This window comes from Pleurodeles waltl, chromosome 5, assembly GCF_031143425.1.
Source record: "Pleurodeles waltl isolate 20211129_DDA chromosome 5, aPleWal1.hap1.20221129, whole genome shotgun sequence".
NCBI classification, from domain to species: Eukaryota; Metazoa; Chordata; class Amphibia; order Caudata; family Salamandridae; genus Pleurodeles; species Pleurodeles waltl.
The window spans coordinates 862,116,247-862,139,433 of record NC_090444.1 but is presented as its reverse complement, the minus strand read 5'-3'; the positions used below and the strand labels follow the sequence as shown (position 1 = coordinate 862,139,433).

Genomic DNA, 23,187 nt, shown 5'->3' with positions numbered 1-23,187 from the left:
CAAGCTCAGTTCAAGCCCTTGGAGAACTTAGGAAAGCAGTATTTAGAAAGCCAAGCCCAGTCCTTTCACTCCCAGGACAGAAGCAGCAAGCAGCAGGCCAGCACAACAAAGCAACAGGCTGAGTGGCAGTTCCTCCTACAGCATCCAGTTATTTTTCCTGGCAGAATACAAGTGTTCTAATCCTGTGGTGTCAGAGGTCCAGTACTTATACCCATTTCTGTCTTTGAAGTAGGCAAACTTCAAAGAGAAGTCTTTGTAGTGCACAAGACCCTCCCGTTCCCTGCCCTGGCCATAGACACACTACAGGGGGTTGGAGACTGCTTTGTGTAAGGGCAGTAACAGTTCTATTCTGATGCAAGTGTCGGCTCCTCCCACCACTCTAGCTCTGGAAGACCCATCAGCCTGGTGATGAGCCATCAGGATACGCAAGGCACACCTCAGCTCCATTTATGTGACTGTCTAGAGTGAATTCACAAACAGCCCAACTGTCATACAGATGTGTATTCCACAGATAGGCAGATGCACAAAATGGTTAAACAAGAAAAAACCCACTTTCTCTAAGTTGCATTTTCAAACTTACTATTAAAAAAACATCTTCACCAAAAAATGTATTTTTAAGTTGAGTGCAGAGACCCCAAACTCCATATCTCTATCTGGTCTCAATGGGAAATTACACTTAAAAGATATTTCAAGGCAATCCCCATGTTACCTATGGGTAAGAGAGGCCTTGCAATAGTGAAAAACAAATTTAGCAGTCTTTCACTATCAGGACATGTAAAACACCACAGTTCATGTCCTACCTTTTAAATACGCCACCCTGCTCATGGGGCTTCCTTGGACCTACCTTAGGGGTTACTTACAGGTAATAAAAGGGAAGGTTTTAGCCTGGCAAGTGGGTGCACTTGCCAGGTCGCACTGGCAGTTTAAAACGGCACACGCAGACACTGCAATGGCAGGCCTGAGATATGTTTACATGGCTACTCATGAGGGTGGCACAATCAGTACTGCAGGCCCACTAGTGGCGTTCGATTTACAGGCCGTGGGCACACATAGTGCACTTTACTAGAGGCTTACTATTACATCAGAGATGCCAATCATGGAGAAACCAATCACCAATACAATTTAGACAGAGATCTTTTGCACTTTAGCACTGGTCAGCAGTGGTAAAGTGCCCTAAAAGCAACAAAAACAAGTCAGACAAAATAGGAGGAAGAAGGCAAAAGGTTTTAGGGATAACCCTGCAAAAAAGGGTAAGGTCCAACAGGAAGCAGTGCAAATGCATCAAACAGAATACAATATGGACAATGAGTGGCCTCAGTTGAATTTAGAAGAGCTCCAACCTTCCCACTATAATTAACAATGTTATTCTTTGTACCTTTGTGAATTAATATATTTCATAATTTGTGTATTTGTTTGATGAATGCTTGTTTCTATATTTTGTGTGCATTGTTTTGTAGTTCAGATCTTCAAAATGCTTAACCAGGGTCCCTGCCTCCCAAAAATGACTTGGTGGGGGTCCACGGTTTCCAAAATTTCTTTTGTGGGGGCCTCTGAGTTCCACCAATGATTAATTGAGAGCCCACAGAAGTTACAAGACTAAGAACTGCTGTTTAGTGAATTACATTTTCACCCCAGACTCCTCCAAACCTAAAACAGAACCAATACTAATCTCAGACCATGTCTTTGGGTCTGATTTAGAGTTTGGCAGACGGTTTACTCCAAAAGATATAATGGAATCGTAATACGGTGGACTGGATATCCGTCATATTTGTGACGGAGTAACACCATCCGCCAAACTCCAAATCAGGCCCTTTGTCTCCTTATAGGTAACTATTTCAACTAAAAAGGAAAACCTATGGAAGATGAACAAGGGAATTGTGAATGACCTAGATTCCAAAGGGAAGCTTACACAAGCAACCTTTAATTACTTTACAGAAAATGAATCCCCTCTTCCCTCACCTGAAGCAATTTGGGAATCGATGAAGGCTACTGAAAGGAAACAAATAATACGCCTAATGTCAGATAAAAATAAAAGCAATAACAAAAGGTTAAATGGATTGGAATCAGAAATTAAACAACACCTGTTAATTAAAGGAAAATAAGTTTAGACATTAAATTAAAAACTGTAAAGTACAGTTACAAAAACTGATTAGCAGTAGAGCTCACATATGGGGAAACAACGTTAGTACAAAAATGTATGTGAATTCAGAAAAGGATGGGAAAATACTTGCCAGTTACCTCAAAATAAGAGACATAAACTCCTGCATTACAGCAATAAGAACTGAAGGGGAAGGAACTACAACAGATAGTAAGGAAATTACAGAGGTGTTCCATGATTACTATATACAAATCTTGATAATCCAACTACTAATATAAATTATGCTGACTGCCAGAACTACCTAAATAATATTCATATCTCAACATCAAATGATGAGGCACAATTAAAATTCAACAATCAGGTTACTAAATCAGAAATCATTACGGCTATTAACTCCCTTAAAAATGAAAAAGCGTCTGGACAGGACGGATTTCTTGTCAGCTTCTACAAAACCTTTGACCCCCAGCTAGCGAACCACATGGAAAAGTTACTTGCACATTATGCACCTACTGGGTCTATAGGACCTAACTTCGCAGAAGCCACAATAGTGGTGATCCATAAAGACAATAGACACCCCCTAGACAAAAAATAGACCAATTTCTCTACTGAATTAGGGTGTAAAATATTTGCTAAACTTTTGGCATTCAGACTAGAGAAACATCTTGTATCCCTAAATCACCTGTCCCAAACTGGATTTATAAAAGGAAGACTGGCTACAGATGACATCTGATTATTTTCACATGTAATTGAAAATGCAAAATGACTGTCCTCACCAAGAGTGGCAGTGGTTGTCTATGTCGAGAAAGTATTCTTTAAAACTCTTTTGGACCTTCCTCCAAGCTGTGTTAAGATAATTTAACCTGAGTCCTAAATTAAAATGCATAGCTTTTACCCTATATTTTAACCAGAATTAATTACACCCTCTTTGACAAATTCCAGCTGTTCTGTCCCATGGTACACAACAAGGTTGCTCCTTATTGCCATTTTCTTTCTATTTCTTTCTATTAATGAATGAACTGCCACTAATGAATATCCGTTGAAATGCAGCGATCAAGGGTATCCCACTTGACTCCAGTATCCAGAAGCTTACTGCCTATGCCGACTATGTCTTGATATTTTCTGAGGATGCAAACAAGGTGTGATCCAAGCTAAATTGGACATAATTACAGCGTATGCTAAGGTTTCAGGTTACACTCATATAAGAACAAAACAGAGGTCTTCTCCTTAAATAATCTATGTACCTCGGATATCACTCAAAATACTAATCTGAAATGGCAACCAAAAACATGAAACACTTTTGTTTACTCTTTCAAAACTCACTAAAGATAATATGGAAAAATAAACCATATATAAAATTCAAAATATGACTGATGCTTAGTCTCCTAAATGTATTACCTGGTTCTCAGTTGATATTGTATCAACATGATGACTGACCCCTCCCCCTCAGATAACTCTGTCACAAGTTTGTTCCCACTTCACTCATCCCTGCCCTTCTATAAATTGGTAGACAAAACAATTTCAAATTTCATGAATCGCTACAAATAAAATCAGAACAAATAAGAAGACGATGGCATCAATTCCCCACATTTCTTTAAATACTAATGTGCCTTTTTTAAACTCCACTAATATAATGGGTATCCTAACCATGAAGCACTAAAAAGGTAAACATTCTTACAGCTTTTTGAAAGACTCTATTGGAGCTCTTAAATACTTATACAAACTAAATACGATCAAATGAGGTAACTCTGCTTTCAACTATCTATTTTAAAAATGAAGGTAAATTGCCATTTTGGCAAGAGTGGATTACAAAACGTTTACACTATGTGAAAGATTTAATAAATAAGGGAAACCCTGTTTCCTTTGCCACTTTATGAATGTAACACAATCTCCCATACACTGCCTTTCTGATGTCCTTGTACTTTAAGTGGCCCTGAATAAAAATCTAATTTTTCAAAACCTGATCGAATCAAACAAACTTCGCTTGAAAAGTCATCAAGTTGCGAAAATATACAAACTGCTATCCTAAAAAAATCTAGTAGTAAAACTAAATAGCCAAAGAAATGGGAAACCGTCTGCAGTAACTCAGGAGAAAAGACTCCCTCTTATTCTCAATGGGCAAATGTATGGAAATATGTTACTAAGTCAAAATTTTCACCCATCATCTTCCACTGTAAATATTGCACAATACAGAGATATGTTTGGACTCTACACAAACTCTTTAAACTAGGACTTTGTAACTCGAACAAATGCTGTAGCTACCTAAATAACACAAACGTATGTTTTTCCATTGCAAATTACTTAAACGTTTTTGGGACGAAATAACCACAATGCTTAATAAAATCTCCCTTGTTATATTGTACTCAATCCTAAAAAACACTGCTCTGAGTCCTTGGTGGTACACTCCACCCTTACTATTGGAAACCAATGACGTTTTACTGCTGGATCCAGTTGCAGCTCAATAGGGGTAAAGTGGCAGAGGAAGGGGGCACAAAACGGAGAAAAAAAACCTTCTCTGCCCATCATCGCTGCTCGTCAGGCACATGCTACCAGCCAGCCCTGCAGCCAATCCTAACGCCGCTCTCATGCTGCTGTCAGCATGAGAGCAGCATAAGGATTGGCCTGAGCGCCCTTGATTTGTGCTCCCAGGCAGACTGGGGGCCTGTGCGTGCTGTCTCAAACGCAGAAACAGCTCAGGTTGGAGAGAACTTGTGCTTATATGGGTTTGGCAGTCCTGAGACGGCTGTCCAAACCCAAATGCACACTGAGGGGAGTGCACACCACTCCCCCTCCCTGCCTGTCACCCCCCATGGCCCCAAGTAGTTGAAAAATAAAACGATAATAAACATGGTTTATTATCATTTATTTTTCAGGTTTTGCAGCTGCTGGCGGGGGGTGGAGAGGGTGACACTCGTCCGCCATGGAGGAGGAGCCGCCGCTGCTTGGACCTACTAATTACTCCTGGGATCAAAATAATCCTTTGCAATTGGAAAGACTAAAAAAGCATTTCACACCACACATGACGGACTTGGGTCTGTTTCCTGAGGCACGTTGTACTCCATAAAGAATATGAACGTGATGTGGTACTCAATAAAGAATGTGAACATGATTCTTCCAGAGGCCTATGGATTATCCTGGGCCTCTGTCTACAAAAATCAGAGCTCCTTAATCCTTTCTGCAGCCCCTTCACATTCTATCTCCCTTTACCTTTCTATTCTGATCTTCACTCCTCTCTAATTTTAGTTGGCTTCCAGAGAAGCAATCTAAGTAGAGGATTTTCAAAACGCATGGATGGCTAACTCTATTTTGTGATATTATCTGTCATATAATGTTTGTTGTACAGGACGTCTCTGGAAATTGTCGTACTTGTTATGAAAAATGTCAATGAAACATATTGAAATAAACAAAAAACGATGTTGAAGTAATAGAAAAGCTGTAATAAATAAAATCAGTCGTGTGTCATAAATCTCAAGCTACACATTTTCTGAGGTGTATGTTGCACCCATGGCCACTCCACTGCAGTGCACAGCTTACAGGGAAGTGATCTGAGAGAAGTTGCGCCACATGAGTCACCTCGATGTCTTCCTGTCGTGAATATCCCACCTCTAGTATCCTGTCCAGTTGACTGTAAGTGTTGTGTGTGGCAGAATAACAGGTGAATACCTGCCGTTGTGGGTGACAGGTACGCCAAATGGCCACTAGTCCCACATATTACATCTCTGAGGGAGGTAGTCATTAAGGGTTTAGTACCTACTCTAGGGGGTGCCCTGTCCAGTTCAGCTTCCAAAATTCAATTAAAATCACTGAGCCACAGAATTGGCGCGTCCACCTCACGCATTAGCAAATCTTGGATATTATGAAAAAAAGGTAGGTTTATCATTATTTGGCACATTTGTATTCAAGAAGGTCATCTCACAACCATCCAGTATACCCCACATCAACACATATCTCCAACCCACATCAGCCTCCAGATATATAAGGGAGAATGGAACACTGGGCATCACCCAAAACAGCATACCCCTGTCTAGGTCGAGTATGAAGAGTGAAATAGTTGTCCTCGCTATTTCTTAATACAGTGTGCTGTGCCTGCATCATCCAAATGCATTTTCCTGCAAGCCGGCTATGGATATTTTGTGCCTCTTTAAGAATCGCTTAGTATAGGTCCCTAACCCTCGAACGTTTCAAGTCAAGAGTTTAAAGCCACCCCCCATCATAAGACACAACACTTATTAATTGCCTACCAGTCCCCTGCCATTCTAAGATACCCACTATCTGTTGCCATCTGTCAAACATTAACAAGTAACACAATACCAATTCCCCACCTCTCTCACAGGCATATATAGTGCAACCACTTGACCATCCATGCCCACCCCCACCTATGTGCCAGGATTTGCACGGTATCCCAGCCATTCCAACAGGACCAGCTAACTCATAGAACTGAACAGCTTTCTGACCTGTTGCCCACCTTTAAGACACGTCAATCTACACCCAGCCAATTACTGTACATATTCCACTTTTATTCATTCATGTCACTCCGGGTTCAATAACAAGCACAGGCACAGCTCAACAGGCAGTGCATCCTCGGGGTGCACCAATCGCAGCACAGCGCTGGCACACCCCATCTAACCCGACCTTCCCGTAGCTGCCTACCCCACCACCCCCACACTCTCACAATGCGTGATTGCAACAGTGGGCAATTGATTATAACCATCTTTTCACTCATACTTCTGCAACGTTCCCCGCCTCCGGGGCGACCAAGGTATCCGGCACAAAGTTTGATGCTGGGCTAGGGCCCCTTAGTTCAGTGTCATCCGGTGTTGGCAGCATATTGACCTCCTACACCACCTCTTGAGTCTCCTCTTTGTAGAGCCGCAGGGTACCACCTCCATCAACTCTGACCCCCGCACCTCCGGGTGGGATGTGTTAGGATTGTCTCCTGTTGGGCCACGACATCAGGAACCACCTCTAGAGCAACTGCCCCAAGAACATTTGTGAACGCGGCCGGAGTATCGTGGAATCGCATCCCCCCGGATTTCCAGCCACTCCCACACCTCCTCTGGGCTGTTGAAAAAATGTGCTTTCCCTTGCGCAAGAACCTTCAGTCTGGCAGGAAACAGAAGCATGTACTGTAGTTGTGGCACCTGTAGCTTTTGCTTGACACCCAGAAACGACTTGTGTTGTTCCTGCACTTGTTTAGTATAGTCTGGGTACATGGCGATCTTGCTAGTTCCATAAAGTGGGGCCTGCCGCTCTTGAGCCACTCGAAAGATGCACTATCTATCTCAATAATTTAGAATCTTGGCTCTTATGGCTCTTGGCAAAGCCCCGGTGGCAGCTGCAGCACCATTGCTCTGTGTACCCTTTCCACCACGAAGGCTTTCACCAGGTCCTTGTTGGTGCTCTTGAATGCAAGAGCGGCTGTAAGGCACTCTCCCCACCGAATACAGTTTAGGTACAGAAAGAACGAGCTCCCAGCAGCGTAGTACACTTACAAATTAGTCTAGCAGTTGCCACCAGTTCAAGTCGAACAGCCCTGCGCCCCCACATGCTCCACCGCCAAGTCCGCAACGGGCTCCAAGAGGGCGCACAGCTACGAAGGACACCAAGGGAGCACCCTTTCAGATGCCGTGGATGGGGAATGAAATGTTCTGCGGTTCACCTTTATGCTCTCAAGTGTCTAGTCAGGAGAGGCATGTACAGGATACTGTAGGGGGTTAGTCCGATCTTTGGGTATAAAGGCCTAGATACCGCCGGTCAGTGGGGAGTCGGGCACAGGCGCACCTCAAGGAATGCCTACGATCTTGCGCTAGCTCACGCTCTGGTCCTTGTGTGTACAGTCTGTTTCTTGCTTCTGGTGGGCCAAAATATAACAGCCATTGCAGGCCCGAGTGCCCGCCTGCGCAGTCTATCCTGTGTAGCAGCCTGATGCGGGGCCATGGTCTCTCCCCCCATAGAGTGCACTCCTCCGTCTGCTGTACCAGTGCATTTCAGGATTTTGTCCAGAGCGCGCGAGAGGGCGCAGCAGAATCTCGCCAGCACATACTGCAATGTGGTTGGCACCTGCCGCAATCGGTGGGGCCCTCTCCTATGGTGACACAGGCCCCTCTCCACACGCAGCCCTATGCTCCTCTGCTGCACTACTGTTCGGTGTGTGTTCAGGCCCCCAGGCTAGGATTAAAGGCTCCACTCCAGCATCCGTTTCCCCTGCGGCCCCAAGTCACACCTCACTGCGGGCTTGATGGGAGCCCCCGCTCCACCCCTGCAATTCTCAGGCACATCCACCGGACCTCGGAGATAACGCCAGTCACAGGTGGGGACTCCACACTTTCACAACCTCCTCGCCGACCGCAGTCACATCGGCCGCCCACCCGGGGTTGTCAGGGGGCCACAGCAGCCCAGCCCCCGTGTCTCACATAGCTGGAGAGACAATAGGAATGGCTAATCACCCAGATGTGGCCTCCACTCGGGCCCGCTTCTCCTCTTTAGACATAGGCCCCTCCACTCCACATGGCCGCACCATCTCCCAATGCGGCCCCTGCTCAGAATCCCACCAGGCTCCGGGTCCTCGAGTCACTGTGTCAGTATACGTGTGGCTCGCAGATTGCAGGATGTTGTAGGATTTATGGCAATAGTGAAGAACCGGCCTGGAAGCTCTGAGTCTCATCCCCTGTCGGCCATCTTGCCTGACCACGCCCCCTGCAGTGACTTGTTAATTAGCCACCAGTTGGCCTGATGTGACGAGTGACGCCTTCAACGAGTCCCAGCTTTCTAGGACACAGCTCTTCGCAGGGTAAATCCTGAGCTACAAGTCACAGATTTCAACATGCTATGGGCTAGAACACTAGGCATGGCTTAGGGTGTCACACGTGACGTGGGTCCACTTGACATCTTCATGATAAGGCCTTTGAAACCTATATACACAACGACCAAGGATGCAAAGTGTTGTAGACTCAAAAGTCATGGGCCCACCTGAAACTGTTCACTAATCACTGAACAAGCAACTGGTGTGAGAATTACAAGTTGAAAATAAAAGCATGACTCATGCATCTATCATCACCAAGACAAACACTCCTGAGAACTTGTCACCCACACGCAGAAGTTATGCACAGGTGCGATTTGAAAACATCTATGTACTTATTCTTACATAGCCTCAAACTTATTTGCACATTTCCCCCCTTATCACGGCAAATAAACTTGCGCATGGCGCCCCCAGTGGGACGAGCCTTGCAGAACAAAAGTGTCATTGGACACTGCAGTTTAGTCTTGTGGGCAAGTCAGTGGTCTGCATCTAGGAAATTGAATGAAACTCAAACATTTTTTGCTAAACCTTTCAAACAAAGTGGACAGCTAGAATGCACAGTAAGCGTGCGTTAGGTTAAGATTCACAAATACAACAGAACACTTCAAATACCATTGCATTCGCCTTTAGCATCCAATTAGATGAACTCCCAGGTGACAAACACGAGGATCTGGGCTACAGAGACCAATGAAAGAGCTGCACATCGGTATTGGGTGCTCTGCGTTAGTTCATGCTGGTAGTATAGATTATACAAATGGTAAATTTCGCTGTTCCACATGTGAGTATCTCATCCATGATCAATAGTGCAGAACGAACACACCAGCTGCCTTGCATGTCCTCTGAGCATTACTGTGTTGGGCACAGCGGTGCCGATAACTTTTGGAGCCTGTGCTGCAGTTCAGCTATGCCGGCACGGAGCATGTCACACACGACCCCCCTAGTCCGAGCTGGCAGCTCGGTCAGCAGAGCTCCGTTAACCGGTGCTGAACAGGAGCAGAGCAGAGAGACGTTCCAAATGTGGAAAGTTTGTGCAACTGCAGAAGCTATCCAGAAATAAGTTCCGTGGTACCGCGTTTAGTGTTTCCAAACAATGACAGAACACAGGGCACAAGGTAAAGCGTGTAATCAGCCTCAAAGCCTGGAGAAGCGACAAAAAACACCCGAAGTCCGAGGACGCGGCTGCTTACCTCCAGGTCTGACTGCCATGACACAGCCGAGGCTGAGCAGCAGGAGAATCTGCTGACATAAGTGGGGACAGGGTACCACAGCCTTCAGGCCCTTGAACTTCTTATCCTGAGAGAAATGTATCTTGCATCAGCTGGTGAGAGAGCGCAGCGCCATAAATGTAGTCACAGAGAGCCTGGACGCAGGACGTGATAGCTTTCCTGCATGAGTTAACTACAACCCCCTCCAGAACGGACTGTTGATGATCTAGCCTTTCACAATTTATTTTTCTTAACCCGGAAAACCTGTGGAACGTTGTAGGTAAGTTTCAGATGTTGTAAAAGTAGGTTAAAACAAGTGCCAGCCACCCATCAAAAGGGGGCACTAGAGTAGATGCCTCCTTCGGCCCTGGGGGGACTCGTGAGTGAGCATTGCCTCCGGGGGAGTGGCGAGTGCCATTGCAATCATGGTTCGGGTCTCAGTGTGAGGCACATCATCATGTGTTTCTGTGCAAACCCTTTAATCTCTTCATGTACATGAAGCGCTCCGGTACCTTCTGTGGTGTTCGCGCTATCTGTAAAGTAGCAAATCAGTTAAGAAAAGAAGTTCCAAAACCAAAGCGGATGAACACAGTGCTTGGACCTAGCAGCACTGATAAGCGCAAACATACGAGGAACAAGCATTGGTAAATGCAGGAAATAGTGCAACAGCCAATAGAAACAGAGGAAACGTAGGTGGCAAGCCCAGGAACTAAGGGAAAGCAAGGGGGGAATGTAAGCCCCTTTTAAGATTTATAATAAATACAGTAGATTTCACAAGCGCAGCACAAGCGCTGTGCAGGCAAAACCTAGAAACCAGCCCTCACACTCATCTCTCACAACAGCCCATCGGGCACTGCCTGATTGCCGTGTAGCCCAGTCCGACCTGCCTAAGAGGTCAGACTCTTCAGCTGGTTACAAAAACATGAAACAAAATACAGTTAAATTGTAAGTTAAAGAAGTTAAATAAAGAGAGAACTCTGCAGGGCGACTCATTGGCTGGCCACAACTTTTCTTTTGGAAGCTTCAACGATTCATACTTTGTTTAGTAAGACTTTCTTCTCCAATTTATGTGGTTTGCTTTATAAACCACTATACCTGCACCTCCATTAGTTTCTCTTCATGGTTAGCTGTTTCCAGAGGCAAAAAGTAGTAGTGAGGTAGATAGGAGAATGCCTCTGAAGTTTAACTACTAATTGCTATTTTTCAGTGTAAACAGTCAATCTAGCAGTGCATTATGCCACCATTGCTCAATCCTTCCACAATAAAAATAAAAGGCTATGTGTCATGACAGCTGAGTCCATAGTTAAAACAACTGAGGTATCTTATCCACACAATGTAAATTTAGCATTACATTCAAACTATTGATTATTTTGAAATTAATTTTAAAAACAATGTTGATAAATACTAGAGGAGCTCAAAAATAAGAGAATCAGCGAGAAATATGTGTGGACCTACAAAGGCTAAATAATATTCAAGTTTGAAGTGTTTACTTACACATCTACGAGCTGTTACACTTAACTGTGTTCTTATTGCATTTAACTTGTAAACATATCCCTTAATTAGCAGGAATTCTAAATACAGACCTTGCTTTGAAGAAAAAAGATGAGTCTGATAGCCCTTTGATGAATCTTAGCCAAAAAGAAGATGGAGAAAACGGCACCAGTGCATCATCAGGTATGTCACGTAGATTCTTGACTTCTTTTATCGTTGAGATTGAAAAGATAATTGCTTCCTCTTCCTTTTTACAATGAAGATAAACATTAGAAAAGGCAGTAGTTTTGGCTTAAAATTGTTAACAATCAAGCAGAGAGATGCAGGAACGCTGTCTGCATGAGTTCACCATATTCAAGCCAGGCATATTGGCTGTGCCAAGGCTTGTTTTATTAGTGCTAGTGCACACATGCCCACATAATCTTTTTTCTTGCATGTGTATATGTGATATTTGTATAGAATGAATGTAGCCAAAAGGCAGGGGAGCGGTGTACAGGATCAGAAGCAAAGATACAGTGAGAAAGTGGAGGTGGACCGTTCCTGCATTTTAAGGTAGTGTCCTTTAAAGAAGCGTTTCCTACATTCCAGCTGGTTTGCTTCTGTCCTAATTATTTGCGTATACAGTGATGGCCTCCCTGATCCTGGGTGCATAAACGGAGAAGGCTTGTTGCTGTTGTGTTTTGCACCTCTTTGCAGCTGCGGCCGCTGCAGATCTGAAGGGGAGGGGCAGGGGGCAGAGGGGGAAATAAAAAACTTACCTTACTGCCGTCTCCTGCTGCCTCACTCCTGTTCCAGCTCAGACACAGCCCTGGGGTCTGTGCAGTTTCTCCAGCCCAGCTGTAAAACACAGCTGGGCTGGAGAAACCTAAGTGCGCATATGTGTTTGGACGACCTGAGACGGCCGGCCAAACACACATGTGCACTTAGGTGCATTCCCTTCTCATCCCATCTCCCTGGCCCAGCTCCACCCCTCCCTACACTGCTGGCTGAGCCAGCAGCAGAAAACTAAAACGACTATGGTATTATTTTTCTGCTGCTGGCTCAGCCAGGGGAGCGACACTCCTTCGCTATAGCGAAGGAGCCACCCCTGCCTCTTTGTCTCCATTCTAAGTGTTTCCTGACTGCACTTGTTCTGAGAGGCATTCAAGGTGGTGAGCTTTTTAGACACGCACACAGCACATATGCTGCCACAAAAACAAAATACATAAGTGTGTTGCTGTGGGTGTAATAGTGGTTGTGGGGTAGCAGTAATGGTATCGGTGTTGATGGCTGAGTTGGCGGTAATGGTTGTAGTGCCTGTAATGGTGCTGATAAATTGGTGATGGTAGCAGCTGCAGTGATGGTCACGCTGGTACTGGCAGTGGCAGTGATGGTAATGGTGGTCGCATTGATAATGGTACTGCTGGGAGTAATGAGGCTCTACATTGTTAGTGTCCCAAAGGGTTATGCATTGGCCCTTTATAACCTTTTGATAAACTTAACCATGCTGGGTTGATTGATGCTGGGCACTATGCGTAAAAAATGATCAGCTAGGCGAGTGCATCAGCGGAGCTCCCGAGCACTCATTGTTAAACATACATTTTATAGCAAGTGTCACAGGAGCTTTTAGGGTGGGACAGAGCAGTACCTGATAATGCTGTAAGTTGCAATGCAGTCCTTGAAAGGCCAGTGAGGTTGAGCAGAACCTAGGACTTCCAGGGGCCACGGTAACAAGAACAGAGGGTTTTAGCAGGAGCCAGAATCGCTGAGCCTCAGTGAAGAGGTGGTCATAGCACCATTGGCAGTGGTATTTTCTTTCCTTGGCTGTGACCGGTCACAACATCATTGATAGCCCTTTTGTTAGTATTTAAAATGGGTGTTATTTCTTGTGGCAGAATTGTTTTGGAATTTATTGCAGGGGAGCACATTGTATCGAATAAACACTGCTTCTGCTGTGTCACAGATGTCAGAATCCTTGCTGCGTGGCCTGTTTTTTTTACTGAGAACACAAGTATATTGTACTTTGCTTCTTGCCATTGTAACAAGCTGTGAATCATAGGTATATTTCACTAGGTTACTGAGCTTTACCACTTGTTATTACCCTGGTTCTCTTTCCCACAATACATGGTAGTCATATTTCCAATTAAAAGCATGTTACAATCTAGCATCATTGTTGCCCTTTAGGTTAAGAGTTGAGGGGGATGGGACCCTACTGAAGCAGCAACCACAGTTTCTGTCGGGGAGAAATCACAAGCAAACCCCAAAATAACCTGTGCTTAACCCCCTGGTAGCTTGGAACAAAACATTCGGGCTTCACTTACAGTCAATGTGAAAAGTATTTATAAAGCACTTCAAGGTTTAACCTACCAGCAAGGCCGGCTTTAGGTGGGGCGACAGGTGCGGCTTCACTGGGCGCTGTCCTGGAAGGTGGGCACTGACGTGGGGTGGGAGGGTGCTGTGTTTAGCAATAACTTACAATTTAAAAGTACCTGAAGCAGAATTCCATGTGCTCCAGCTGTCAGGCAAAAATAAAAATGTCAAGATAACTCATGTGATTAATGCTCCTGATAGAGAGAGAGAGAGAGATCAGAGATTTGGCTAGTGGCAGTTTTGACTTGCCAAAAAGTAGCGCAGAGGGTTAATATGCAGGTTACAAAGAACAGATGGGTATTTCATGTGAATAGCTGAGTGGATTAGTAAAGATGGCTTTTACCAGCACTTTAAAACAAATTAAATGTATGTGAGCGAGCAGCTGTGGAGAGATGAGGGGCTTTTTTGCGGGATAATAGTGCGGGAATCCGAGGAGGAGGAGGTCATGAGGAGGGGCACCACAATAGATTGTCGCACAGGGCTCTGCCTATCCGCTATGTATGTATTTACTTATTTATTTGTACTGACACCCATAGTTTTTTCCTGGTGCTTAAACTACTAGGAATCCAAGAATATCTAGAAATAAGTCTTAACCTTTTTGCTGATAACTAACACACACCAAGTACCCTCCCCCCCCCCCCCCCCCCCCCACCTAAGCCTTTTTGTGGCTATTTGGGGCATTTCCAACATTCTGGGGATTATAAAGGTATCCAGGGTTTGTGGATTCTCCTGAGGGGGACTGAGAAAATAGCCAAAATAGAGCTAATTTTTTATTTTTGGGGGAAAAATAGGAAAAAAGCACTGCATAAAAGTGTATGTTTTTTTCATAAAAATGGCATCAACGAACCGTTTGCTGTGTTAAAGTCACCATCTTCCCAGCTTTCAGAAATATGCATAGCTGATTAAAAAACGATTTTTTGTACCACAGTTTTGGTATTTTTCAAAGAGGTAGCCCATTGTTCCTATTTTGTGTGTTCTCAACCTAATTCCAGTTTGTGATGGAAACTGGTGTGAAACCTATGGGTGATCCAGAAAAGCTATAGATTTCTGAAACATAGAAGAAAGTCTGAATTCAGCAAGTGGTCATATGTGTAGATCCCTCAAAGTTTTCCCAAATAAAGTAACTATTGAGATAAAGAAATATTGAAAATGTGTATGAAAAAACGGCAATTTCTGACAACTTTTTCATCTGTATGTTTTTGTCAATGTGGGTGATTTACAAAACCTATATGCCATTATATCCGCCAGTCCCTTCTGGTGACGGTGATATAGGGTTTGTAGGTTTTCCATGAACCCAAGTTACCAAGAGCCATCAACTGAGCTTCACCATACAATGGTTTTTCTTTGTATACTGAGTATAGACCAGTTCATATTGTGAAATATACAGAGTGAAAATTGGGTATCAAGGAAACCTGTGTATTTCTGAAATGGTCACAAGTAGTAAGGAGGAACACCTCCTGCCATCATACAAAAAGTGACGTTTGTCCCTCCCATTGAAGTGACGTAACTTCTGTTACCAGGACTTCCGGACACCTAGGGGAACTCCCATGGCAGTGACGTCACTTCCTGGGAGGGTGGTGGGGGGGAGCACATGACCGTGTTGGGTCACGTGTTGTGACATCACCCTTGATACATGCTAGTCACATGCTCATGGTTCTACCACATAGCTAGGGCCATGCAGCAGCCCTCAACGAACCACAGCCCCTGGAGATCAGGTGCCCATGATGTGTTGTAGAGGATTGTGCCCCTTTTTTAATGCTTAGAATACACATAAGAAGCTCCTAAGCAACCTATGCCAAACCCAGGAGCTGTCCTCCAGAAAGAGATTGCTCGGTCATTACGAAGAGATACAACCATCTCATCAAAAAGACGCCCTCTGATGGTGGTTTGAACACTATTGATATATTATCGTAGCCTGACACCAGTGGCAATGGAGCAGAGCACGCAGCAGAGAGACCTTAAAGAGGGTGGTCATAACATCACTGGTTTGGACAAGGAGCACTGCCAGCAGATTAAAACGCTCAGCCTCAAGGATTTACCACAACTGATATCCCCTATTAAGAGTTCCAACATCTACAGTGAAGCCTCGAGTAATGAAGCAAATGCTCAAAACAATTTAATCGACCTGGAAGATGAAGAATCTATGAAGATATGGGGTTTCTGGAGGAATCAGCCCCAGAGTCCATCGTTGTGCAAAAGCTGCATGCAAACTTTGACGCCAGTAATGCCTCGATGGGCCTCAGCGAGACTCAAGATTTCTGATCTGCCGCCAAGTCATACGAAAATGACGAGGTTAGTAAAAATCATTATAGACACTTACTTATACCGTATATACAGCTATATTTTATTTTTAAATAATAGTCTGTCTTGTTTTCTTTTTTGAACTGTAGAAAGAATCAGAAAAAAGAGCCGTGGTAGAGGGGACTTTGCCAAAGTTCCACAATCCAAAGCAAAGAGCTGCATAAGAAATATGTTTGTAACCAGAATATCGCAGATTTTGAAAAGGAAGCCCCAGGCATACCCTACGATGCCATAGGGCCTGTTGAAGGTTTTGCTGCGAATGTTGTGAGCACATGTGTCAAAAGTGACTGTTATAACCTACCATAAAATTAATGATCTGCAGCAGTAGGCTCACAAGTGTCTATATGACTCATAAACTTCAAAAACAATGCTCATATGTGTAGCTTGCTATACCCGAACAAACCCAACAAACCCAACAAAGTATATAAACTGTTAAGGTTGGTGTATGGTTGGTCCGAGGGAAAAAAAAAATGACTCTGATATGGTTAAGGTCTTGTAGACCATGCTCAAAGCGATCCAATGGTGGAGTGATTCATGCTCAAAACTCTGTTCCATGCATGGTTTGTGTACGTATTTTGTTAGAAGAATGGCAGAAAGGGCTATAGAACGACGTATGTGTGATATTTATTTTAAAAATAGATAAGTCTGCTCTTTAGCCCACAAAAACTGCTTTAATAAATGATGAGTCCCCCGGTATCATGTCATTATTGTATTATTTAACTACAAACTTATTCACTTTTAGGCCAAGCATCAGAATGTCTGTGCTCAAGATGCTTCTGACCCTTCCAGTGGCGGTACAAAGAGCAATAACAGGACTTACCAAGGTCTTTTGATTCTTCGCTTACTTAGGACTCTACTACTTTCTGTACATACGGACAATACTAACCTTTGGTGTACTTATATATTTTTTGACACCGGAACAACATACTTCCTCACTCATCTAATTAGGATACGAATACAGCTCTGTTACTTCATCTTTTCTAGTTGGATACTTTATCCACTCGTCTCCAGTCTAGACTTGAAAAAGTCACTGTGTGACAAAACACGTGTTGGCTGTGCTTGATTGGCTGTGTTCATCGAAACACAACTATTGATCCAAATAAATATCTTTCTGGAACACAGAGAAGAGTATTGCACTATTCATCAACAGATCTGTCATACCGAAATTTGCACCTGTGTTGTACTACTGTTCATGCTTTTTGTGCTGTGGTCGTATCTGTTTAATGATTCTGAGTTACATCCAGGACACATATGTATTGCCAGATTGGTATATGTGTTGCTCAAAGAAAGAATAGCTGAAATACAACATGTAACTCTGAGCGATCTGATGCTTGGTGGGCTGCCCACAGCGATGCAGTATGACAGTCCTACGTGCATAGCCAACTGGTGTGTCATTGCATGGCTACTTACAACGGTTGAATACTGGAGCGCATACAAAAGCCACATGAGGGAGTTAATGCTATCACCGATGACCAGCTTACATATCGCCTTGGAACTTCTGACCGAACATTACTTCAGAAATAAAGGTTTTGTGTTGTACAACAGAGCATTGTACGATCTTTTGAATGCCGTCCGTATTCTGAGTGTACAGAGTTAAAGGGGGGGTGAACGGGAAGTCCTTTCTAGATCCATTGAGTTTATAGCTGTAAAAATATCGAAAGTTGTGATGCTGAGGCAAAGTATCTGCCAGGCCCCTAGTAATGTATGTAGCAGATTATGAATATGCAATGAAAAGTCAACAAACTGTCCAAATAACAACAAGATGTGTACCATGAAATTGTAAAGTATACCCTGTTTATGTGTTGCTAACATTCTTTATTTTTTATAAAATACCCTCTCACAACGCCATTGTCTTTCATTTCATGGAATGCAGGCGCTGATAATATGTTGGCGGTTGGGTTAAAGAAGCTTTATTACGATACAAGCGGGCCGGAAGCTTTGGAAGCGCCAAAGCTCTGTTTAGAAGGGCTCTAGTTGAAATTGAGCGGGTAAACAGAGAGTAGGTGAAGACCTGGTTATCTGGGGCAGAGGCGTATTCACTCCACAAGCCAGCCAGGAGGAATTTTAAGAGGAGACCGAACATCATTAATGCTCCGCTAGATTATCAGTGGCAGGCTTCAAGATCTAACAAGCATAATAATGGAACTCAATAGATATTAACGGTAATATATGTGTTGTCCAAGTACGCCTTTGCAGAAGTGCTAACTAGTAACGGCGTCACCACAGCCTTTAAAGTCATCTTCAGGAAGTGGCGAACCCCTCAATAACTGCAAAGAGACGCCGGAAAATAATTTTTAAACAAGTTGTTTCCGAAATTAATAAAACAGGATGCTATTTATCATTTGTAACTCACGCGACGGTAAAGGCTGCTGTTATAGAGCATTTTAACAGAACGTTAAACTATAAGATGGGGAGATATTTCATGGCCTACAACACCTACCATATGTAGATGTTCTATAGGCATTTATAAATGATTTTAACACAGTTATCACAGAACCATCAAAACATCTCCCGTAGAGGTAACAATCGATAATTACTTAGTGGTATGGAGAACAGTGTATGGGAGCCGTTTCACTGCCAAGGTAAAGAAGCCTCTTTTAAAAGAAGGTGATCATGTTAGGATTTCAAAGTTGAAAGGGGTCTTTACGAAGGGCTACCAGCAGACTTTAAGCAACAAAATATTTATATTTGAGAGCGTGGAGCTTTAAGAAGGTTAATATATATATATATTTACAGGTTAAAGCACTATGATGGCGAAACGGTGTTGGTGCCTTTTACAACAAAGAGTTACAAAAGGTACCAAACGATCCACACAGGGTGTACAGGGTTGAAGAGATTCTGAAACGGAAAGGTAGCGGGGCTAACAGATAAGCCTTTGTCAAATGGAGGCGGTGGTCTGAGAAATGTAACAGTTTGGTGCTGGACAGTTAACGGCGGGCGGGTAAGTACGGGGGGCTCTCTGAAGGCTGCAATATGGAGACAGTCATTTTATATTACCTTGCAATTCAACACCTCAAAGGACATGTTCCAACACAATCAAAGTGGACCTAAAAGGGGACTGGAAGGTAGCCCTAACCAAAATCCAATATCTGAGAACAATGCTCGAGGCCAAATTTACTATAAAGCGTGATCAGGACCCCTTGATCATCCACGTTGGCTTTACTCATGACTATTACCCAGCATCGCTGCGGGGTCAAAGCCATCAACAAATCAATAGCCATTTTTTTTCAGTCATTCAGAAAAGCTTTATTCAATTTCATATGTTAAAATCATTACAGCCAACAATCAAACAACGAAAAAACAGCAGTTTAAAAAATATTAGATACATTAGTGCAAAAAACAGGAAGAAGCATTATACATTTAAAAAAATCATCAGTGAGTTCCTGCGCTTAATCACTGCCCTCAGAAACTTTTTCATGCTATAGCACCCATGTGTATTTGATAAAAACTGTAAAAACAGTCAGGTCGACATTGCCTAAAACCATGAAACTTCAAAGTTGGCAAAATCGAAAAGTTCAGTAAGTCCTTATAGTATTTGCAGAATAAAACACAATGAATGATACTCTGTTTAGAAGTAAGGACACAGGGACAATTACTTAAATTCCTGGACCAGTCATTAATCACCAGGAAAGCTGACTAGGCGGTGGAATATATCCACCTGAAGTGAGTTAAAATAAATCTACGTTTGGTGTTAGACACATGCTGTAGGTAAGGTTGTAAATCAAACATGACCAAAGTCTTTACGTGCCTACGAACAGTGGGTTTCATCACCTCACAAGTCAACCTTTAATCCTCACATAGGGCCAGGCAATCCACTCTAAATTGCTTTCTACTGAAGTTCATTAGAAGCTCAGATTGATCAAAGTAGTCCTGATGCACCACGTCACTAAAAAGTTTTTTTTTAACGTATTTCAGCCAAGTAAGCTCGAAGGCCGCATCTAACTTTAGGCAATCTATGAAAATATCTCATTTTAGGGCAGCTTGCTCAGTAGTCCAAATCTTATGCCATAATGACATAGGCTGGATTTTTTCTAGATTGCTAAAAAATGAATGACCCTGTTCAGTGTGACACATGTAAATTGGACAGCTGTCAGGCGCTGCAAGTACAAATTGCAGAAAAGCCTTCTCAGCCACTTTCAGCTGTTGGCAATCAGAGTGCCCTCATACACCAGCCCCTATATTGACACACACTTCGAATTATAACTAGTAAATAACTCAGTCACGAGTTTCCACCCCGGTTTTATAGTAAAATTACATAATGCCATTATGGTGTTACTGCATTGAAGTTTCCTAGTGTTAACAGCCTGCTTCCAACTGCCCATCTGATCAAACATTATACCCAGGTACATAAATGTTTTGGCAAAAGTTTTCCCCTTGTTTTATGGAAAGCCCCAAAGTTTGTGTAAAATTCACAAAAGTGTTCACCAACAATTGAAATTTGATTGGGGTACGAGCCATTAGCATAGCGTCATCCGCATAGAGGGGGGCTGGAATTGGGTGACGCCCAACTTGGGGAAGGTCGTTGAAATGCTCAGTCAGAACCTGCCCCAAGTTAATAATAATGCCAAATTAAAACCTTGTTCAGTCGTGCCAGTGCTGGGTCAAAACCCATACTGAAGGTTAGATATAATTTCCTTGGATTCGGTCCAGTTCTCTAATCTATTCAGCAACACCGCCCGATATTGTCACCAATGAACCCAATAAAAATATTGGGCAATAACAGGCATGGTTAAGGCGGCCCCCCTTCTTATATTTTGGGTCTATAAGGGATTCTCCCCGGTAGTTAAAAAACAGCAAAAGCACATGCTTGCAGGACTTATATTAACAAAGGTGCCCACAGAAATATAGTAGCCTTGCAGGGGTCCACAGGAAATAAATCTGGCCCAGGGGCCTTTCCACCTTTACTAGCTCCTAATGCCAAAGTAACCTCCTGTAGAGGGTGTAGACATATCAGTAGTCAAATGATGAAGTGCCCACACAGGTTTTTTATAAATATCTGAAAAATAGTCAACCCAGTCAGATTCCTTGATAGCAATCTCCAGCCTAGGGGGGACCTCAGATCTCAGAAAAGGGGCATTTACTGCTCGCTAGAACGCCCTATTATCATTAACAAGGCTAGCTTCATAAAGGGACTCCCATTCTTCATCTCTCAAGCTTCTCTTTCTCTACATCAGGACTTTTTTTATACTCCCTTCTGAGAGCCTGTACCTCAGACCTACATCTGGGTACTTTTTGCAACACAGATTTTAGCTTTTTATGGGCCTGTGAACAAGATGAGTCACACCAGCCTCCTCTTTTCTTAACAGGGTACTTAGTGGACATGAATAAACCATTATTTACTCCTTCCGTAATTTCATAAATGCCTAGATAATTTCCTCATAACCAGTTGTCTCATCTAAACAATTGTTGAATGTGTCTCTCTGAGTAACCACCAATTCTAGAAATTTATAGGATCAATTTGAAGCCACTGCAGAGTTAACCCATTAGTGCCAACAATATCAATGTTATCCACAATATGAGGTTTAAAACTCTATGTCATTGTTGCATTGTCCCCCCACACAAAAGTTATACTCTGAGGGTAATAGTCGCTCATTGCGTTACTGTGAGTGACAAATTCCTTTATCATCTGAGAGTATTGTGCAGAAAATTTTAATTGGGATGGTTGAGCTACAAAATTCATTACAAAAACCTAAATCATACTGGTACAATAAATCGTCAAGAAGATCCCCATAGCTAGAATATATAAAATATGGTATTGCCACATCTTCAGGATTAAACAGACCACAGATGTTAGCCAACTGGATTGAACACAAATTAACATTAAAATCACCTCCCCAAAGGATTATCAGATCCCCCTGTTAGACCCCTTGGAAAGAGTAGCAAATTCAGAGTCTAATTGGCTTAGAATGCTACATACTTTAGGCATACCCACATTATTATAGAAGTGTACCACTGCTAAAAGGGAATTGGTATGTAACCTAATGGTAATAATTTCAAAGCAGACCGTTGACACCACCAGGCGCACCTCGGCGGAAGCCATACTAATCGACATATAGGTACGAAGCCCCCCTTTCTGTCTTCCTGAAGTGGATGGAATAGCTGGAGCGTGGTGTGTTCTATAACCGTTTAAATGTTAAGGTTCCACTAGCCAGGTCTCCTGAAAACACATCATGTGGAATCCCCTAATAAACTTGATCCATTCAGCCAAAACAATTTACTTTTTAACCCTGTTACATTCTAAAATACTATCGTAGTCCTCCCATACAGGCCACAGTCATCAGGAGAATTATGACCATCCAAAGATATTAATACTCCACTGGTAGAAGGGGACCCCAATTGCAAACTCCTTATCTGAGGAATCTTTTGCAAAGTACAAGCAGGATCCTTGGGGGAACTTAAAACAATGCTGCAGGTACCCGAGGATTCCAAAACCGGACTAGAATTCAGTCAATCAACACCATCTGTAGATGCCAAGCTACTAAATATAGCCTTAGTTGGCACAGCATACACAAGACCCGGTGGAAAACCGGGATTCAAGGCCTCCTTTACACCTGAAAATCCCTGCAATGTGGAAGGTTGATTAAAAAGAACCCAAGGGAAGCACCATAGTGTGATTACTTGGTAGCATTGTTACACTCACACGTTTGAAGATCGTTTCAACCAATTGTGGGGATTTAAAAGCTAAAACAATGCAGTCCCTTGGCAAAATGTTCTTTCCTCAGCCAGCCCATTTAACCCTCCTAACCATCTTAATTTCAGAAAACAGGGCATATGTTAACCCAGCTTTACTCCCCACCCACTGCAGCATCTTATTTCTTAATGAGTCTCAAGACTCTTGCCCACTCGATTATAGAGTAAGAACATTGGTTAATACTACTACGTAAGGTGTCGCCTACAGTGGGAGATCGAGATATTCTACAGGCGATGGTACATTATTACATCTGGGG

The 23,187-nt window shown here is 43.1% G+C and overlaps 1 protein-coding gene across 3 annotated transcripts in view; it reads left to right on the top strand.

Moving 5' to 3' along the window:
- LOC138296101 (zinc finger protein 282-like) overlaps nucleotides 1-23,187 on the top strand; it is a 672,699-nt gene that overhangs the window by 231,866 nt on the left and 417,646 nt on the right. For all 3 annotated transcript variants that reach the window (XM_069234955.1, XM_069234956.1, XM_069234954.1), the window contains exon 5: nucleotides 11,663-11,773. In XM_069234955.1, coding sequence (XP_069091056.1) covers nucleotides 11,663-11,773 — 111 coding nt within the window. The remainder of the gene's footprint in view (nucleotides 1-11,662; nucleotides 11,774-23,187) is intronic.